This window comes from Armigeres subalbatus, chromosome 3, assembly GCF_024139115.2.
Source record: "Armigeres subalbatus isolate Guangzhou_Male chromosome 3, GZ_Asu_2, whole genome shotgun sequence".
Classification (NCBI taxonomy): domain Eukaryota; kingdom Metazoa; phylum Arthropoda; class Insecta; order Diptera; family Culicidae; genus Armigeres; species Armigeres subalbatus.
In genome coordinates this window covers 166971300-166992333 of record NC_085141.1, presented here as the reverse complement: position 1 = coordinate 166992333, position 21034 = coordinate 166971300, and the positions used below count along the sequence as shown (strand labels likewise).

At 41.6% G+C, this 21034-nt stretch overlaps 1 protein-coding gene across 1 annotated transcript; it reads right to left on the bottom strand.

The window, feature by feature from the left end:
• Nucleotides 1-2868: 2868 nt before the first annotated feature.
• On the bottom strand, nucleotides 2869-17625 carry LOC134222117 (uncharacterized). The gene is made up of 5 exons (XM_062701260.1): nucleotides 17536-17625; nucleotides 7020-7263; nucleotides 4709-5120; nucleotides 3144-3304; nucleotides 2869-3075 (listed from the first exon to the last, which is right to left on the bottom strand). The coding sequence occupies exons 2-5, from the start codon at nucleotides 7251-7253 to the stop codon at nucleotides 2869-2871; spliced, it is 1014 nt and encodes a 337-aa protein (XP_062557244.1). The 5' UTR covers nucleotides 7254-7263; nucleotides 17536-17625.
• Between the last annotated feature and the right edge of the window lie 3409 nt (nucleotides 17626-21034).

Sequence of the window (21034 nt, the reverse complement as noted above, 5' to 3'; positions counted from 1 at the left end):
CGGTATTGCTGACCTTTTTGCGAAGTTGAATATCCATCGATTGAGTATTCTTCACTCTCGTTGGTGGAAATGCGGTTCCGCATGTTGCGGCCGTTTTCCAAAGTGTTGTCATTGAGGTTTCTCGTGATAGTCCTCGACAAAACGTCGCCAGTAGCGTTTTTTGCCTTGAGAAGATTTTTGAGCTTTCTTTCGAGCCTCAAATACTTTCAAAAGCTCGGACCTTCCGTGTTTACGGAAGGCCTTGAAGGCATCAGATTTCTCAGAATACAACTTAGTACATTCATCATCCCATCCAGGAGTGGCTGGTCTTCTTATGACAGATGTACTTGGAACGCGTCGTTTCTGAGCTTCTAGTGCGCTTTTTGAATCAACTGTAAGGAATCGATATTCATCCAAAGGTGGAAGAGTATCAGTTGATTCAATACCAATTTTACCGCCGATGCAAATTTTGGCCAGTCAATGTTTTCGTGAGGTCGAAAGGAACATTAACTGGCTGCATTGTGGATAGCTACTTTTAATTGTGGTAACTATGCAGATCACTACCAGGGGATCTTGAATTATCCACGTGCAATCTAATGATAGTGAATTTGAACATAAAGACAGATCAATACGGCTTTGTTGGACTTCCTTCAGTAAATCATTTGGAAATTAATTCATGAAATCTTACTCAAACCATTCAGGAGTTCCTCCAGAAGGGCTTCGTCAGAAATTCCTCCGGAAGTTGCTCTCAAGAATTCGTCTGAAAGTTCCTCCAGAAATTCCTCCGGAAGTTCCTCCAGGAAATCTTCTGGAAGTTCCTCCAGAGATACCTCTAGGAATTCCTTCCAGAACTTCCTTCAGGAATTTCTCAGGACAGCCCAGGAATTCCCTCCGGAAATTCATCCAGGAATCCCACCAGCTGTTCTTCCAGGTATTCCTCTGGAAGTCTCCTCCAGAACCTCCTACGGAAGTTCCTCCAGAAATTCCTCCGAAGCTCCTTCAGAAATCCATCCGGAAGTTCTACCATAAATGCCTCCGGTAGTTCCTCCGTGAATTCCTCCGGAAGTTCTCCCATTCCTCCGGAAGATCCTCCAGAAATTTCTCCTGAAGCTTCTTCAGAAATTCATCCGGAAAATTCCACCATACCCTCTTCCGGTAGTTCCTTCAGGAATTCCTCCGGAAGATCTTCCATGAATTGCTTCTGCTTTTCCTGCAAGAATTGCTCCAGGTTCCTCCAGAAATTCATTCCGAAAGTTCCTCTAGAAGTTCCTCCGAAAGTTCCTCCAGGAATACTCCTCCAGAAGTCCTCCGTACCCTTCGAAGTCCCTCCTGAAATTTCTCAGGAAGTCCCTCCAGAAATACTTCCGGAGAAATACGTGGAGTGAGCTGGAGCAAATTCCTGGAAGAAGCTTCCAAAAGAACATCCTGGGAAAACTATTGAGGAACATCCGAAGGAATTCCTGATGGAATTTCCCTGGAAAATTTCCGGAGGAATTTCTGAAAGAACTTCCGAAGGAAATTCTAGTGAAAAAAAATTTCTGGAAGGACTTCCGGAGGTACTTCTGAAGGATGTTCCGGAGGAATTCCTGGAGGAACTTTGGAAGCGACCCTGGAGGAACTTTTGCAGGAACTCCTGGAGGAATTCCTGGAGGGACTTCCAAAGACATTTCTGGAGGGACTTCTGTAGGAACTTTGGAGAAAGTTCCGGAGGAATTCCTGGAGGAACTTCTGAAGGACTTCCAGGGGAAAATTCTGAAGGAACTTCCGGATGGATTTCTGGAGGAAATTTCTGGAGGAACTTTCAGAAGAACTTCCGGAGGAATTCCTGGAGAAACTTCCTGGAGGAACTTCGGAGGAATTCCTGGAGGAACTTCCAAAGACATTCTGGAGGAACTTCCAAAGAGATTTCTGGATTCTTGGAGGTCTTCCGAAGCTAGAATTCCTGGAGGAAACTTCTGGAGGAATTCTTGGAGGCAACTTCTAGAGGAATTTCTGGAGTGAACTTCCAGAGGAATTCCTGGAGGAACTTCCAGAGAAATATTTCTAAAGAAATTTCGTAGGAACTCTTGGAGGAATTTCCAGATGAACTTCTGGAAAAATATTTTGAAGGAATGCCTGAAATAATGCTTCTAATTTATTCTGGGGAAGAATTCACAATGGAATGCATACAAGACTTCAAGGAGGAATACCTGAACGAATTATAAGAATTCTTTTGAAGAATCTCCGTATGATTTTTTGAAGAACTATTACTTAAATAAATAACACGGGGAATTAAAGAACAAAATTGCAATATAACATATTTCCGTTTAAAAACAAATTATCCTGGGATTACTGAAAAAGTCCTAAGGGAATTTGAATATAATGCAAATGTTGACAAATATTATAGGAATAAAAAATTTCCGTAAAACGGCTTTCGATGCGCATTCTTTATTAAAATGCACAAACAGTTTCGTTTTTACTCTGGTTTGTAGGCTTGCCTTCGGCTTGTTTATTCCACCCACATGGTTTTGACAGCGAAGTGCAGTTGTATTGGTGAACTTGGTGCGAAACCAGAAACAACACAGTGCGAACTCGGCAGCTTTGGGGTTGGAACTAGTATGAACCTAGTTCCAACCTGAGTGAATAAAAAAACACTTTTGACAGCACTTAGGTGGAACTGGTTCCAACCTAGGTTGGAACTTTTTTAAAACGAATTCGACATTAATTACAAGTTACATGCGTGAGCCCTATATATCTCTATTAGCATGAATAGTTACCATTGTATTTGCACCAGACTGAATTAGCTTTTTAGACCTATAGATCTAAATTTCAGAACAATTCGGGAAATCTAGATACTAGGCTTTGACATAACGTAGTTGCAAGTTACATGCATGGATGCTATGCTATGGACTAATTTGAATATGTGTAAAAATAGTTACCATTAACTTGCACATCGTCGTTAAAGATTGTTAGGATCGTGTCGTAGAGCGGTTTATCCTCTTCCACAAGAGAGCGGTAAACATGAAAGACTTTATTGAAGTTTTTGACAAACGTTGTTCCGTGCAATGCTAATGTATCGTTTTTGATGCTATGAACAGAGCGGAAATCGTAGTTTACCTGAAAATAAAATAATATAAAATAATTTTATTAAATATTCAATTAAACATTGTATAAAAGGAACTTACAAGCTCATGCACATTGTCAAAATGTACGAGAACCTCCCATTCTCTAAATTTTATTTGACCAGCCAGTGCTTCCTTCCTTCGTAGGGAGAAGCTCTGCTTCCACGCAGTGGTGATATTTTCGGAATCGGAATATCCAGTTACTTGTAATTTATGCTTGGCCGCTATAATGAAAAAATTTCTTTTCAATATCTGAGTTGATGTCTAAAATCTACCCCCAATTGAAGCATAAAATCAAGTCTAATTCTCCAACTCAAGCTTCAAATTGAAGCAAATCAAAATTCATATCTAAGAGCAAGTCTTCTAAATTGTAAAGTCTATAATCTATAGTCAAGGTCTATGTCAAAGTACAGGTAAAAAAAAATACGTCCGAGACAAGTACAAGTCTAAATGCATGTTCAAGACCAAATATAGGTTCAAGTGAAATTCAAAGCTCAATTTTAAGTCAAATTTCAAGTCCAACTACTCGAACGATGAGTAGACACCTTTACTGCCGTAATCTGAAAAAGTGACGTATACGCCATTTTCCAAAAATGGTGTTAACGAGTACTACTCATCGAGCTCTTTAACAGAAAAATGGAAAACATGCATGTTGTAAAATGGCTGTTACGTCACCTTTCCAGATTACGGCAGTTTAAGGGTCTGCCTCATTTAGAGAATTAAAGTTAAAGATTCGAAAATTAACGAATAACCCAATCATAAGAATATTAAAGCTAAACGGTAATTCTAACAAGACATCGATACAAAATGACTTGATATCTGCTCAAAAGTAATCTTGCTCATGAGCAAGGGTTGCCTGATAACCACGAAATGTCACTTTAAGTTTACTCAAGCTTAATTCTCCAAATGAGACAGACCCTAAGTTGTATGTTACGGCATATGGTTAATTCTCGATCCGGTCCAGGAAGTTTTCGGGTAGGAACTTGATTCCCTGGCATTTATTGCACTTGTCATTCAAGATACACATAGTTGAAAAGCAAGCCAAGTTCCTGTTGGAATGTAGTGCCATTGAAGAAGAAGAAGAAGTTCATGTGCATGATAAATTCAACTTGTAGTCCATAAGCAAGCTAAAATTCTAGTTGAATAGTAAGTCCAAAGCAAAATGTTTGTCAAAATCCAGAGTTGAATCAGTACTTTAAGTACTACCTATCAGTATTTTACTCTAAAGGTCTGGCTCATTTGGAGAATTAAACTGAAGTTAAACTTAAAATTTACATTTCAATAATTATCGAATAACCCTCCTCGCAGAGCAATATTACTTTTAACAGATATCGAATCATTTTTCATCGATGATTGGAATTGCTGGGTAGCCATTCTCTTATAATCGGGTGATTTTTTAATTTTTGAACTGTCACTTTTAAGTTTAATCCTCCAAACGAGACAGACAGTCAATTAGGTTTAAGCAATACATGAAGTCCATTGGCATCCGAGTGTCAAAATCGTCAAAATCAAAACCATTTGCAGATATCTTGTCCGAGTAGAAGGTCCATTTGAAAGTTCTAGTGTAAACCCAACATAAAATCCAAGTGTTGTTTCAAGATCACACTTCATACATTTTTTGAACTCACCTTCACATCTCTCTTTTTCATCACTGCTTAGCGTTTCCCATGAAGAGTTTTGAAAACTCCGCGAAGGTCCTGATTCTTCTACTTCATGTTGCGATTGCTTGAACCTTTTGTCAGTATGTTGAATGTAACGATATCTGTTATATAGGAGACCCCCACCACTTTTGTTTCTCATTTGGGGGACGTACCATGTCCGCACATCTTCGTCTGGAAGTTCATTTCGAATTGTTTGTACCATTTCCATGAAATTGTTGTGCGTGATATGTCCTTTGTTTAATCTGAAGAAATGCTCCACAAGAGCCTTTTTCAAGAACACCCTTGAGTCTGGTGAATATTCGCGTTTCCCGTTCACATTTCTATATCCATCGAGGAATGCTCGGCCGAAATCATTTTTTGAACAAATCTCTATCAGAGTCTAGTAAGAGAACATATCAGTTTACATAACATATCATTTTACATATGCACACTGTGAAATTTTAATACATTATCTTTAAATATTCTCAAATTAAGGTGAATATACAGTTAATAGATATACATTGAATACATCACTCATTTTTAGACTTTTATACTGTAATACCGATAGCTAACAACAACAGTGTTTATCAACACTGAACTTATGAGAGATTGAATTTATCATTTCATTTATATGTTAGTTATCATTTAGTATTCAGCCAAAAACTCATTCTACAGGCTGAATTCCGTAATGTGCTACACAGATAAAAATATGTTGTGATTTTAACAGTATTTTCATATACATATTTGGAGCATGCAAATAAACGTAACATTCAATCGATCTCACTGTTTTTTTTTTCAATCGGAATGAATTTAAACTTTTGGACTGGCTACGACAACAATAATGGTAATGGAAATCTAAAAATAGATTCTGTGTGCATTCTGCACAGCAGAATACCACAGTAGATCTCGGCACAGTAGCGGTTAAGTAACACAAAGTGCCTTAACAAATAAGTAAAGGAATAAAAAAAAAATAAACTGTGCTTGCTTGGCAAATTCAGTTAAATTTAATTCTATATCGAATGTTAATTCGTTTGATGGAATTAGCTGGAACTACACATTTTGGAACTTACTGGAACATTCTGGAACTTACACATTTTGGACACCCCCAATTTAGTCTCTTCAAAGTCGAATTTCCAATTTACGCTGGCCAATTGAGCCGAAGCCAAGTCTTATCTTTCGATTGGCATCCATCAATGAGAAGATTCCTGCGCTGTTTAAATTCACAATTTCGACAAAAAACTTTATTGTGTACAAGGTTCTGAGATTTTCAGTGATGTATACTTTAAGCTGTAACGCATTGTAACGCTCGCCTCTTGAACAAACTATTTTTTTCGAAATTTCATCTAAATATCGCTTTTTCGCACGGGAAACCAGAAGTGGAACAGATGCTGAAACAATATTAATTTCCTGAAGCCAATGGGGAATTAGCAGCGGCATTGTTTCTAGTTCAGAAATCAGAAAATGTCGCCAGGAGGGTCCAAAATGTGTAGGGGTCCAAATCAAGTTGGTTACCCTATAACATTTACAACGTAAGACGCTTGTATCGCTTAATATACGAAATGATAAGAAAATTATTTTGAGCTTTTTAGTGGAATCAAGCCAGTCATAAGACGAAGTTTGATCACTTATTTCATCACTTGGTCTGACAGAGCTTCGACTCAGTAAGGTTGCTAAAATTTCGTGTTCGTACCTGACTCGTTTAAGTCGAGTCAAGTACGAGACACTGAAGACGGTTCCTTACTTTTGAGGTACGAAATACGCATCTGTCAAGATACAATTAAGTGGTGGAATTCAATGGGATTGTGTATAAACTCGTCTTATGACAGGTAATGAAATGATGATAAGTGTTATTAATACTAGTATATTAAATAATACTCAGCGCTTCTACGCCAAATATTAGACAAGAAGCAATGCACTGTTAGACAAAGTTGAAAATAAAAATATTGCTAGAAGTTTATCATAAACCATGTCTTGGATTCCAGTTTCGACCTCTGAAATGAGTTTTTGTCTACATACTACATGATAATGAAATGATAAGTTCAATCTCCGGTCTATCGTCATGTCATAATGTTGTTTCCATTATGTTTATAAAAACATTGAAAATGCACGTGGTTACCATAATGGTTGAACTTTGGCTTTGTTATATATTCACTATAATTTTCGAATTGCATAGTTGTAAAGTAAGTATTCATTGACGTAATTTTGTTAATATGTACTTATATTTCAAAGCAATACCTAAACTTACTTTAAAACTAATAACTTTGAAAACGTTTAATCTAATTATATCACGTATATTTACCTCTCTGCAAATTATCGGTGGCTCCAGATCGGCTTGCGTTGATTTGGTGTTATGTTCAACAACTTTCATGAAATCAATTCTGTCCCTTAACTTAGGAAGTAATTGTTGTAGTTCCGCGGGATTATTTCGAAGAAACGAAAAGTCGGGCAGCTGTATTTCTTGTTCAGCAAAAATTGCCACAAGTCGGTCAAGCCCATGTAGTTTAAGATAGGAAGATGTAGCGTTATCAGCCATGGCGATGATTCTAAGAAAAGAATTGCGTAAAACATGGTATGCTATTGTTATTACGATAGAGTGTACATACACACTTACTTTTTCTATTTCGAGCTCGGCAAAATTGGGCACCGCTGTAGCTCAGTAAATTTCAAAACTGAACTTCGGCAGAAAATTTCGTTTATTACTGATTCTCAGCCAAATATTTGCTGTATCTCGGCAACTGAAACGTCACTTTTACTGAGATCTCGGCAAAAAATATGTTTGCTGAAACTCGGCGGTGCCCACCTCGGGAAAATAAACAACAAATGCTGAGATCTCGGCGAAAAAAAATAAGTGTGTAAGCTAAACTTGCGTTCATAATGTCCACAGTATACAAAAAAATTATGTCAAATTGTGTGTATGTTAAACTATCTCGAATCAATCAAGGGAACCCGGTTTATAAGAATAAAGTGAACAAAAACGCAAAAACCCTGATTAATCTACCTAGCGGTGTTGGTGCCTTTTTCGTGCAAAAAAAACTAAAAAAATATAAATGAGTATTTTTTAGCGTGTTCTGGCATACATTTTTTTTTATTTTGGCCACAACTTCTGATCCTATAGTCCGATCTGGCCAATTTTTAATAGCGAACAATGGAACAGGACAATACTAAGTTCCAAAAAGTGTTTATACCAAAAACACACACATACACACACAAACACAAACACACACACAGTCGGGGGTGACTGCTCCAACGGAGCAGACACAAGAACGGGGAAGACAGTCTCTAGGGGATGAGCTCCCTGGGGGCCGCTCCAAAACGTGGAGGGTTACTACCCCGAACAAGAGTAGTGGGGCTGGGAAGCTGAACCCCGGCCAGGTACTTCCAAAACCGGGGGAGGAAGGACCTGGAAAGGTCCGTCCACCCAGGAAAGACGGTGATAAGGGGTTACGGCAGGCTGAGAGCTCTCAGCCGCACCAGACCAGGGAAATAGAGGGGGATGACGCATCCTGGACGCTGGTCAAGAACAAGAGGAAACCGAAGACGTCAAGGGCCGAAAAGAAGGCCCAGGCGAATGAGGGTAGCAAGAAAATTAGGGTAGGCGCTAATCGCTCCAGGGGCGATGCCCTAGTCATCAAGACGGACGAGGCTAAGTACTCGGACGTCCTGAAGGCAATGAGGAGTGACGTCAAGCTCGGTGAACTCGGCGCCGACGTACGTCGAATAAGACGTATCATGATGGGCGAGATGATTCTCGAGCTGAAGCGGGGCGTCTCGCAAAAGGGCGCCGCCTACAAGAAGTTGGCGGAGGAAGTCCTTGGCGAGACGGTCAAGGTGAGGGCACTCTGGGCAGCCGTTCGGCTACGGAAAGGTCCGGCAGGGACGCAGGTAGCATTGGTTCGGCTATCTGCAGCGGACGCCTCCAAGGTAGTCAAGTTAGGGAGCGTCAAGGTTGGATGGTCAGTGTGCCCTGTGGGCATATACGAGCAACCCGAAGTTTGCTTCAAGTGCCTGGAACCGGGGCACAAGCAATGGGACTGCAAAGGCCCTGACAGAAGCAATCTCTGCCAATGCTGCGGATTGGAGGGACATAAGGCACAATGCTGCACGAACCCTCCCAATTGTTTGGGTTTCGGATAAAATAAAATAGTGGCCACTTCTCCGGGGGAACCAGGTCACCGGAATGCCACGGAACCTGACCAGAACCACTTAGGTACCTCAAATTAGACTCTACTGAGCTTGTTTCGCGAAATCATGAAGTTTGAGACATCGCAAGATGGGTTTCGGATCAAATAAAATAGTGGCCACTTCTCCGGGGGAACCAGGTCACCGGAATGTCACGGAACCTGACCAGAACCACTTAGGTACCTCAAATTAGACTCTACTGAGCTTGTTTCGCGAAATCATGAAGTTTGAGACATCGCAAGATGGGTTTCGGATCAAATAAAATAGTGGCCACTTCTCCGGGAGAGGTCCCCGGAATGCCACGGAACCTGACCAGAACCACTTAGGGAACTCAAATTAGACTCTACTGAGCTTGTTTCACGAAATCATGATGTTTGAGACGTCGCAAGATGGGTTTCGGATCAAATCAAAAAGTGGCCACTCTACCGGGGGAACCAGGTCCCCGGAATGCCACGGAACCTGACCAGAACCACTTAGGTACCTCTAGCTCTACTGAGCTTGTTTCGCGAAATCATGAAGTTTGAGACATCGCAAGATGGGTTTCGGATCAAATAAAAAAGTGGTCACTTCTCCGGGGAAACCAGGTCCCCGGAATGCCACGGAACCTGACCAGAACCACTTAGGTACCTCAAATTAAACTCTACTGAGCTTGTTTTGCGAAATCATGAAGTTTGAGACGTCGCAAAATGGGTTTCAGATCAAATCAAAAAGTGGCCACTCTACCGGGGGTACCAGGTCCCCGAAATGCCACGTAACCTGACCTGAACCACTTAGGTACCACAAGTTAGACTCTAATGAGCTTGTTTTGCAAAATCATGAAGTTTGAGACGTCGCAAGATGGGTTTCAGATCAAATCAAAAAATGGCCACTCTACCGGGGGAACCAGGTCCCCGGAATGCCACGGAACCTGACCAGAACCACTTAGGTACCTCTAGCTCTACTGAGCTTGTTTCGCGAAATCATGAAGTTTGAGACATCGCAAGATGGGTTTCGGATCAAATAAAAAAGTGGCCACTTCTCCGGGGAAACCAGGTCCCCGGAATGCCACGGAACCTGACCAGAACCACTTAGGTACCTCAAATTAGACTATATTGAGTTCGTTTCGCAATTTCATGAAATTTGAGACATCGCAAGATGGGTTCGGATCAAATCGAAAAGTGGCCACTTCCCGGGGGAACCAAGTCCCCGGAATGTCACGGAACCTGACCAGAACCACTTAGGTACCTCTAGCTCTACTGAGCTTGTTTCGCGAAATCATGAAGTTTGAGACATCGCAAGATGGGTTTCGGATTAAATAAAATAGTGACCACTTCTCCGGGGAAACCAGGTCCCCGGAATGCCACGGAACCTGACCAGAACCACTTAGGTACCTCAAATTAGACTCTACTGAGCTTGTTTCGCGAAATCATGAAGTTTGAGACGTCGGAAGATGGGTTTCAGATCAAATCGATAAGATGGGTTTCAGATCAAATAAAAAAGTGGCCACTCTAACGGGGGAACCAGGTCCCCGGAATGCCACGGAACCTGACCAGAACCACTTAGGTACCTCTAGCTCTACTGAGCTTGTTTCGCGAAATCATGAAGTTTGAGACATCGCAAGATAGGTTTCGGATCAAATAAAATAGTGGCCACTTCTCCGGGGAAACCAAGTCACCGGAATACCACGGAACCTGACCAGAACCACTTAGGTACCTCAAATTAGACTCTACTGAGCTTGTTTCGCAAAATCATGAAGTTTGAGACGTCGCAAGATGGGTTTCGGATCAAATCAAAAAGTGGCCACTCTACCGGGGGAACCAGGTCACCAGAATACCACGGAACCTGATCAGAACCACTAAGGTACCTCATATTAGACTCTACTGAGCTTGTTTCGCAAAATCATGAAGTTTGAGACATCGCAAGATGGTTTTCGGATCAAATAAAAAAGTGGCCACTTCTCCGGGGAAACCACGTCCCCGGAATGCCACGGAACCTGACCAGAACCACTTAGGTACCTCAAATTAAACTCTACTGAGCTTGTTTTGCGAAATCATGAAGTTTGTGACGTCGCAAGATGGGTTTCAGATCAAATCAAAAAGTGGCCACTCTACCGGGGGTACCAGGTCCCCGAAATGCCACGTAACCTGACCTGAACCACTTAGGTACCACAAGTTAGACTCTAATGAGCTTGTTTTGCAAAATCATCAAATCAATAAAACGAGGAAATGCCTGCTAGCTGGTTGGACGGCCTCATTTGCCTCTATTTAAGAAAGGGCACAGACTGAAGTACGCCAATTACCGAGGAATAACCCTCCTTAATTCGGCATACAAAATTATGTCCCGTATTCTGTTCAACAGATTGAAGACCGCTTGAAGAGTTCTTCGTCGGCGAATACCAGGAAAGCAGGTTTTCGTGAGGGCCGATCAACGACGGATCAAATGTTTACCCTGAGACAAATCTTTGATAAATTCCGGGAGTACAACTTGCAGACACATCATCTGTTTATTGATTTCAAGGCGGCGTACGATTCTGTGAAACGGAATGAATTATGGCAAAATAAGCTTGAACATGGTTTTCCGGCGAAACTGATACGGCTGATTCGTATAACGTTGGACGGATCGAAATCAAGTGTAAGGGTTGCGGATGAAATATCGACGTCATTTGTTACCTTAGTTGGATTAAAGCACGGTGATGCACTCTCGAATCTAGTGTTCAATAAAGCGCTCGAGGGAGCGATTAGGAGATCTGGTGTGCAAAGAAGCGGTACAATTATCACAAAATCGCATATGCTGCTGGGATTTACGGACGATATCGATATTATCGGAATTGATCGCCGTGCCGTGGAAGAGGCTTTTGTGCCTTTTAAGAGGGAGACAGCGAGGATTGGACTCACGATCAATACCAGCAAAACGAAGTACATGGTCGCTGGCAATCAACGTGGGTTCATTAGCGGTGGTGGTAGCGAAATGGTGCTAGATGGTAAAAAATTTGAAGTGGTAGAAGAATTTAGTGTATCTTGGAACATTAGGGACGTGCCATAATGGTGTTACTTGCGAGGTGAAAAGGCGTATTGCAGCTGCAAATAGGGCTTATTACGCACTTCGTAACCAGCTTAAGTCCCGTAGTCTGCAAACGAAAACAAAACTCGCGCTGTATACTACTCTGATTCTTCCGGTGGCTTTATATGGCCATGAGACATGGACGTTAAAGGAGGCTGATCGGAGAGCTTTCGGAGTGTTTGAGCGTAAGGTGCTGCGGACAATACTCGGTGGTAAACAAAAGAACGGTATTTGGCAGCGTCGCATGAATCACGAATTGTACCAGGTGTATAAAGGGCTGGATATTATTAAACTTAAATACTACACGGCAGACCACGGTGGGCTGGTCACGTTGTTCGTATGCCGGAGGAACGTAAAGGGAAGATAATATTTAGTAGAGAACCCGGTAGAGGCCGCAGGCTTCGTGGAAGGCCGCGTACACGATGGCTTTTTGCAGTTAAAGAGGACTTGAGGGCGCTCAATGTACAGGGCGACTGGAAGCGATTGGCCCAGGATCGAGTCCAGTGGAGAAGGATACTCCATTTGGCGTAGGTTAATCGAAGAGCTGTAGCGCATCAAGTATCAAGTAAGTAGGATCTCTGGTAACATAAAAGTATCAATAACATTCAGGACGCCTGCATACTTTACTTAAAGTTTATTTTTACAAAGGTTTGAAAAAATCTTCGTATGACAGCTACTGCTTGAGTCTTCGTGTTTCGATGTTGTCATGACGATTTAGTTGCACGACAAAAACTAATGTTGTGCGCATCTTCGACGATGTGACGAGTAGCAGTGAATACATACACTACAACTCGTCGCTACTGTGGAATTTCCGGCTACAACGATAACTTTTGTCAGCACTGTTTGGAACTAGTCGATATACCTTTGATTACGCGAGTAGACCCTAAGGCCTTACTCCAGTTTTATTGTGTATGAGCACATGTGTTGGGACTAAAATCTATTTTAAGGACTACATAGAGCACGTACCAGTTTGAAGCCATTAGATAGATCATTGATTAAGGAATCACTCCAGAGCTTCTTGGATCTCAGAGATCTTGTACCGTATTTGAATTTGGACGATAGACCTTTGGTTACGCGGGTAAACCTTATTACGACCTTACATCAGTGATATCTTAGATGATTAAGGACTTAATCCAAAGATTTTTTTAGATGACCTAAATATTTTCTATTCTAAACACTGCTTGTATGTTCACAAATTACGTTACGCAAAAATCCGAGTTTTTGACCCCCTCCCTCCCCCTCGTAACAAAAAGTAACATTTTTGGTACCCCCTCCCTCCCCCATAAAACGCGTAACTGTGAAAATTTGAAAGGCAGTTTTTTTTTCTTCTCTGGAACATCTGAAGCATGTGGGCTATGGTATTTTTTTAATACTGTTAGAATAGGGACGGCACATTTAAATAGTTTAGCGGAACTGTTTTGTCGAGAAATATAATATTCGCTTGGTATTTTAACGCATATCAGTCCCGAAAACAGTGCTTGATTTCGATAATGACTAATATACGATAACGTTATTGATATATTGAACTGGCTGAGCTAAAATGCAATTGCTTACAATGAAAACCCTCTTGCCTCTATTGACTTTAGCTTGGTTTGTCTCATACAATACGTGAGACAAAAATGCCTCGAAATTTAGCAACAATTTTTCGAACAGAAGTCGCTGTCTTTCAGAATTAAAAAATACAATGTCAATCATACTCCAATCAGTGATTTAAAAAAACATTCAAATAAATTTTTATTCGCGTTATGCGTAACATTTGGTAGTACCCACCCCCTCCCCCACCTTTTAGTGTAACAAATTATAACGCAAGTTGGACCTCCCCCCTCCCCCCAAAATCGTTACGTAGTTTGTGAACAGACCCTTAGAGCATGTAGCATATTTGAAACCGGGCTATAGACCTTTAGGTTACACCTGTGGACTCTAAGGCCTTACTTTAAGCATTTCTGTTACATATAACCATAGACAAAGTTGTAAACCTTAACAATTGACAACAAGTTCCCATTTCCAAAACGACCAAAACTATCCAATCGTTTGAGAATTGTTAAATGTATGAAAATGTCAATTTCTGAGTACACGGATACCCTGTAGGCCATTCACGTGTTTTTGTTGGCCGCATAAGGATTCAATTTTTGCAATGTATTTAAATGCTTTAATATGAAAATTACTGGTAACAGCTATTATAAGTGCTGTCCAATAAGCAGCTTAAAATAGCTCAAAGTTTCACCTGCTCGTTCTTTTTGTCAACAAATGGACAGGAGCAGGATGGGAATAACATCGAGCTGCTCATTGGACAGCATTATATTGTGAACACCTATCACCTATCACCAAAGAAGAGCACGCAGAGTAATTATTCATTATTTCTATCTTTCAATTTGGTAAAAGGTTTAGCATGCTAAAAATAGCTATTTTCCCCTATAATGTTTATTACACTATTCTGCCGTACTACGCAGAACTGTCTCATCTACATAGGGAATCCCAACAAATATGGGACAAATATGCGTTTGACGGCAGTATAGTGCACACAGAATTTTGCCTTGCATAATCAGCTGCACTTCCTATGTATCAGACATCAATTGAAACCTGTTTGATGTCTATACTGCGTTACACATGTCGAACAGCTAATGTTCAAGTGTTTAATCATGTGCTTATTGTTATTTATTCCAATGATCGCCCTTATGATTAATATATTTTCAAAATCAAATCAAAATCAAATTATTTGTTTACATTCAAATCGTCATGAGCGCACGTTACATAAGAGATTATTGGGGATGGAGAGATTTCCGCATGTTCTCATGTTTTATGGAACACGTTTATGAATAAGCTAACTTCAGAGCTTTTTAGTGGAATGTACTTACATAAAACAAGTTAGTAAACTCAACATTTGACTGTAAATTTTGTGTAACGTATATTGAATTCTACAGTACGATTGATTCAGTATGTCGTACTAAAGTCAACTAAAGTGCGAGACAGTGTATACGGCATAACTGTCGAGGTCGAGTTGCAATCAAATAGTGGGATTTAGTAGGATCGTAATAACCACATTAACTCCTCAATTGAATGCATTTTCGTATGAAAAAAAAACTCTCTGCTCTAAAGGGCGGAGGGTCGAAAAACCAGGACAAATTATTCCCGTAATTGCTCCAGAGACCTTCTACTGTATATGTGGCGTCACCGTGCTGATATTTTAACCTCGGCGTTATCTTCTTCCTAATCATCGTCTTGTTGGTCCATTTTTATAATCTTGTTCAAAACAGTAGCATACTTCTCATGTAAAACATCATCACTTTTTTTGACTCCCTGATTTTCGTTATCCACATCGGTGTACTTTTTTCTTTCCTACTGGTGTTTTTTTAAATATACCTATCCCCTGATTTATAGTTTCCTTTGTTGTGCAGCTTATCGTCAAGGCTTCTCGTAGACTTATGTCCATATTTTCAAAATTCCATTTTCGCCTGTCCACATATCCGTAGTTGTTTGAGTTCCTTCTCGTTATCAAAAGTATCCCTTAAACCAGGTTCACATTTTTGATGCGCCTTTGTTTACAATGATAATTTTCTGAAATGATGGATATATGTTTTCCAGAATCACTTTGAGATATCGAAGTATTTACTTACCTGGATGGCGACGAATATTTCCTGTGTGTACAATAGGTACCATGGCTCTTGGCTGATAGCAGCTTATTACAAATAGAAACACTGCACTGGTTTGGTCAAGAAAACAACTAGGTATTCGAATAGCCGGCTAGAGTAAGCGCGATGCTACTCACGCAAGGGGAAATATTATCAATGAATAATTCTCGGGTACTTATTCAAAAGGACGTATGTGATTTTGTAAACAAAGATTCAAACATCGATTTGTCCAATCTGATGGTACACCCACGAAAATCAACACCACCAACAGGTAGCTGAAGCCTCCCCCTATCTGTCTATGGTGATGGTTTGCATGGGAGGGCTATCAGATTGGACAAATCTTTGTTTACAAAATCACATACGTCCTTTTGAATAAGTACCCGACGGGTTGCATCGGGCGGTCGCGCCTACTCTGGTTTAACCAGGGGGAGAAGGTGGAGCACTGAATCCCTACCCCAACATGTGCGACATCTGGATTTGGTTCTAAACTGTAAACAACAGTGTTAATTCTCTACCACCTTTTGTTATGGCGAGGCAATTTTTATGCACACTTTTGTTTTCGATATTTTATCAAAATTAAACACTCAATCATGCAGCAATATAACGATGTGGTATGCTTGAGATACCTGCTTGATTATAGGGACTCGAAAAAGAATTTATTTGCAGTAACTAACCGAATATAAAAATGTTCACATTAACGATTGCGCCCTAACACCGGTTCTAAGCTTCGATGCAGAGTACACGAGCTTTGTTCGCCAGTGACAGGCGTATGAGGCCCTTGGGTTGAACGGGTTACATGCAAAACACAATTAGCTGAAATAGAGGTGGTTTATTACCTCTATTTTAGCTGAGCCTTTACCCAGATCATAATATTGTAGATCCAGTTGAAAACCGAGCTGACCTCTAGCGACAATCGTATTTCTCCCATTTCCGGATGTCGCAACTGCATCGCGAGTAGTGCGCATCTATGCCAGAGCCGTGCGCCATCATGCGCACCGCTCGCGTTATAGTTGCGACATTCGAAAATGGGAGAAAATGCGATTGTCGCGCGAGCTCAATTACTTCTTGTACGACTCCCTGTTAAATTTTATTTATTCTTTTCTTCGAGAAACACTAAATAAAGTATAAACTATATTATATTCTGCTTTCGGATATTTCAAACTTTCGGATTTTTTTTATGTCTTTATTGTCATAACACTTGGTCTTGATAAAAGAAATCAGTCGCAGTGTTCTTATGTCAGCACAAACAAAGAGTGAATTAAACAACCATTAGGCTTCCCATGCAAAGCTGCCAAATCAGTCTTATCTTAAAAAATAGCGTATACGCTACTACGCATGCTATAGATACAAAAGTAATGAAAATAATTAAGAGATTATTAAATTTCTGTTCTTTCAAGTAAACACCTTTTCCACATTTAATAAACCATCAATAGGGTTAAATACCAATAATTAATGGTTTTGTCTGACATGTGGTAAGATCCATAAAGTACGTCACGCAACAATAGGTGACCCTGCTACCCCCTTCGTCACAGTTTTTGCATGAAACCTCTATATTTTTGTATTGATCGTCTCGCTGCTCGGAGCCCCCTCTCCCCCCAAAGGGCGTGACGTACTGTATGGATGGCCATTGTGTGAACGCTAGGAATCAAAACAGACTCGACCAAATTGGACTTACATTCCTTTCGTAAAAATGTGCATTGAGTTGATTCGATCTTATCCGAATTGGTGACGATTACTTGTTATACCGTAAAAATCTTTCTATACCGTTAATTTAGTATCAAAAATGATCATCATTTGATTCATCATTGTGTAAACGTTTGAAAGAATTATAACTTATTTTTGATTTTGCGCATTCATGCTTCATGCGCATTCATGCTGATTTTGATGATTCATGTTTCGAATAGCTATAATAAATGGTACTAGAACACTCCGGAATTTCACAATTCATCACTAATTGTTTTTACTTACCTTGTTAATCGATCTGAACCGTCCAAAACTTTAGCAATGAAAAATAAAATTACCAAAAAACAGCAAAGTGTTGACCGTTGAACTTTTACATCAAAACTACGACTCAGAACAGAACATACTCACTATGCATGACGCAAAGTTACGATGCCTGCTCACACATACGTATGCGAAAGAATATGTAGAGTTCGCTTTATGATGTCAGACGATGCTGCAGCGCATATGTATGCGGATGTGCAACGTTGTCCAATCGTGTGTAGATTTCGAGTACAGAAGGATGCGTATTTTGACGAGAAAAAGTGAAATTGTTTGTATGTATTGAGAATAACTCTTATGCGAAGTTCTTATACAAGACGTGTTATCAGATTTCCAAACCTTTTTCGTTAGCTTCCTATACAGAGAATGGTAGAAAGATACCCTACCATTCGATGGTAGCAATTTTTGTTTTGGGTGTACAACCAACAAGAACAAACCACAAAAAAGACAATGTATGATAATGAATAAAATAAATATTCTTTCCTATTATAAGTAACACATTACTGAACATGGCTGTGAGGTGGCATGTACTCTGCCTTGCACCCCCGGTGATGATGAGAAATCATTGATCGCAAACTGTCACCTCCATAATGGCTCGCTAAATCTTCTCAACTGATACAACAAGCTACGTATATTAAAATTGGCAATGGAGTTGTATTTTACTTATTCTACAAGATCGCCGGGCTGCGAAATGGTGCGGGCTTGGTAGTCATATGGCTAATGCTTCTGCCTCATACGCAGGAGGTCGTGGGTTCAATCCCAGGTCCGTTCCGTTCTCCTACTTTTGTATCTTTCTCTTTATTTCTCATGTTCTAGCAATCGCTAGAACTGGAAATGGACTTCCATACCGTTTCCATTACTATTCCTATACCTTCAACTTGAGTATTCTAACAGTAATCTGCTAGAATTGGAAATGAACTATAGTTCCTCGTTTCCTACATCCAATTAGAAATTCCATCAGTTACCTTCTCCTATCTATCACATTGGCAGCTCGTTAACCAAGACGGACCTCTGCCTCTCCAACCTAACCCAGAAATTCCAACAAATTCCGCATGAACTCGTGGCAAGTGCAGAGGTATATTCGGCTTGCAGTAGGCGAGTGATTGCATCATCATTTCCTCCCCTTCCCTACATTGACTTGCATTCTGACGTGGCAGGCGCCAGTATGACCTAACAAATGAGATCACCAGTACTTGTACATTGAAGATGTGTGCTAGTCCCAAGCAAACATCTGTTGGTTCCCTGTGCAAGAACAGCTGATCTGGTCATAATGGAGTAGCAACTACGAGCAGTCAATCAAGCTCAATCTCAAGCAAGATCGCCGGGCTGCGAAATGGTGAGTTGACATCCGGGAAAGGGCGCCTAACATAGCTCTGGTCCTCACAAGTTCCAATACTCACGCTTCCACGGGTCTTCCGATGACAATTGACCGCCAGCTAAGGGTTGCGTACTTAGCTGGTAGTGCAGCCTGAGCACTGTTGTCCTTCTGACATCAGCTAGAGTGAGAGGGTGCGTCCTGTGGGGTCTGCCTAGGATGTGGTGAGGTTCGACAGTGGGCTCTGTTGAACTTCTATAAAAAGATGCATGTGTCCCCAAGCAGGCCCTATCAAAGCGACCGTGTGCCGCTCAAAGCGCACTAGCCTAGTCCTGGTGTTGGGTGGGACTTTAAACAAATTTGACCCGACTGATCGAGCGTCTGTCCACCAAGGAGGTGCGGCTCCAAAAGCGCCTGTTCTGGCATCCAGCGGCTGAGTATGAAATGCTATTCCCCGGAAGCTATACCTAAGATGGCAGCCCCATCCCGGTGGATAGGGAACCTTGGGCCAACAACCTACTGTTCCCGAAACATCAATTTGTTCGAGAATCCGATAATGAAAAAATACGGACTGATTTTACGGCGACGACTCTTAGCGCGAAACAACGGACACGACTAGGAACATGGAACGTTTTAACTCTAGCCCAGCAGGGTAAATTGGCACAACTTGCCAATGAGGCACGCCGCATGAAGCTTGAGATCCTGGGACTGAGTGAAGTCCGTTGGCCAAACTTTGGAGAACAAAGAAGGCCGTCGGGACAAGTTCTGCTATACTCTGGTTTACGAGGTGAACACGCTCCCTGGCATCGCGGAGTTGGCTTCCTACTAAGCGCTCAGGCACACTCTGCGCTTATGAAGTTGGAACCTATAAGTGAAAGGATAATCGGGTCTGAAACCTTACTATAAACCAATGTTATGCGTCAACCGATGCTGCCGATCTGCATGACAAAGAGAACTTCTACAGTCAACTCAATGCCGTCGTAGATAGAATTCCGAATGGTGATATCAAGATCTGTTTGGGCGACTTCAATGCGAAGATCGGATCCGACAACTCGAACCATGAGCGCATTATGGGACGCCATGGTCTCGGATAAATGAGCAAAAACGGAGAGCTGTTCGCAGAATTTTGTGGTAATAACGACATAGTGATCGGGGGATCGCTCTTCCCTCATCGACCGGTTAACAAGGTCACGTGGGTCTCCTGTGACGGCATTACAAAAAATCAAATCGACCATATCTGCATCAGCCGAAAATGGAAACGGAGCCTTCTTGATGTACGGAATAAACGTAGTGCCGATATTGTGTCTGATCATCACCTCCTCATTGGCGAAATACGCCTGCGCATTGCGCGGATTCGTCGGCAGGAGGAAAGAGTTGGACGACGATTCAACACACGGCGACTGGAAGATGCCACGGTGAAACGGTCCTTCGTTGAAGAACTGGAGACGCGTGTTGCAGATATTCCGGAAGGTGGCAGCGTGGAAGACCAATGGACCGCCATCAAGAATGCCTGCATCGCCACCAGCGAGAACAATCTGGGCGAACTACGCACCCAGAGAAAACAATGGATCACCGATGAGACCTGGAGAAAGATAGAGGAGCGAAGAGAAGCCAAAGCCGCGATAGTGCGATCGAAAACCAGAGGAGCCAAAGTCTTAGCCCGTCAACGATACGCGGCTCTTGAGAAGGAAGTAAAAAGCTCATGTCGACGGGACAAGCGAGCGTGGGCAGACTCTCTGGCCGAAGAAGGAGAGAGAGCCGCCGCAACCGGGGACATTCACCTCCTCTACGATATCTCACGACGCTTAAGCGGGACCAAGATGAATGCAACGATGCCTGTGAAAGACCGACCCAACTGACCAGCTGAAACGCTGGTTCGAGCACTTTGAACAACTTTTCCAAGTGCCAGCCAGGCCATCACCACCTCGGCATGATCTGCCTAGGATCCGACGTATAACACGCGTCAATACCGAAGCTCCATCACTGCTAGAGATTCAAACAGCCATCCAAAGCATGAAATCGAATAAAGCCCCAGGGGTCGACCGCATATCAGCCGAGATGCTCAAAGCTGACCCCATGACATTCGCTCAACTACTGCATCGTTTATTTCGTAATATCTGGGACACCGCAACTTTCCCGGTCGACTGGATG

What these genes read in the sequence shown, in the direction of transcription:
- LOC134222117 (XM_062701260.1), bottom strand. Translation starts at nt 7,253, where the DNA reads ATGGCTGATAACGCTACATCTTCCTATCTTAAACTACATGGGCTTGAC. An exon ending in TGAAAAAGAGAGATGTGAAG is followed by an intron (nt 3,305 to 4,708) that starts GTGAGTTCAAAA and finishes TTTTCATTATAG; the next exon opens with CGGCCAAGCATAAATTACAA. An exon ending in TTGACAATGTGCATGAGCTT is followed by an intron (nt 3,076 to 3,143) that starts GTAAGTTCCTTT and finishes TTTTATTTTCAG; the next exon opens with GTAAACTACGATTTCCGCTC.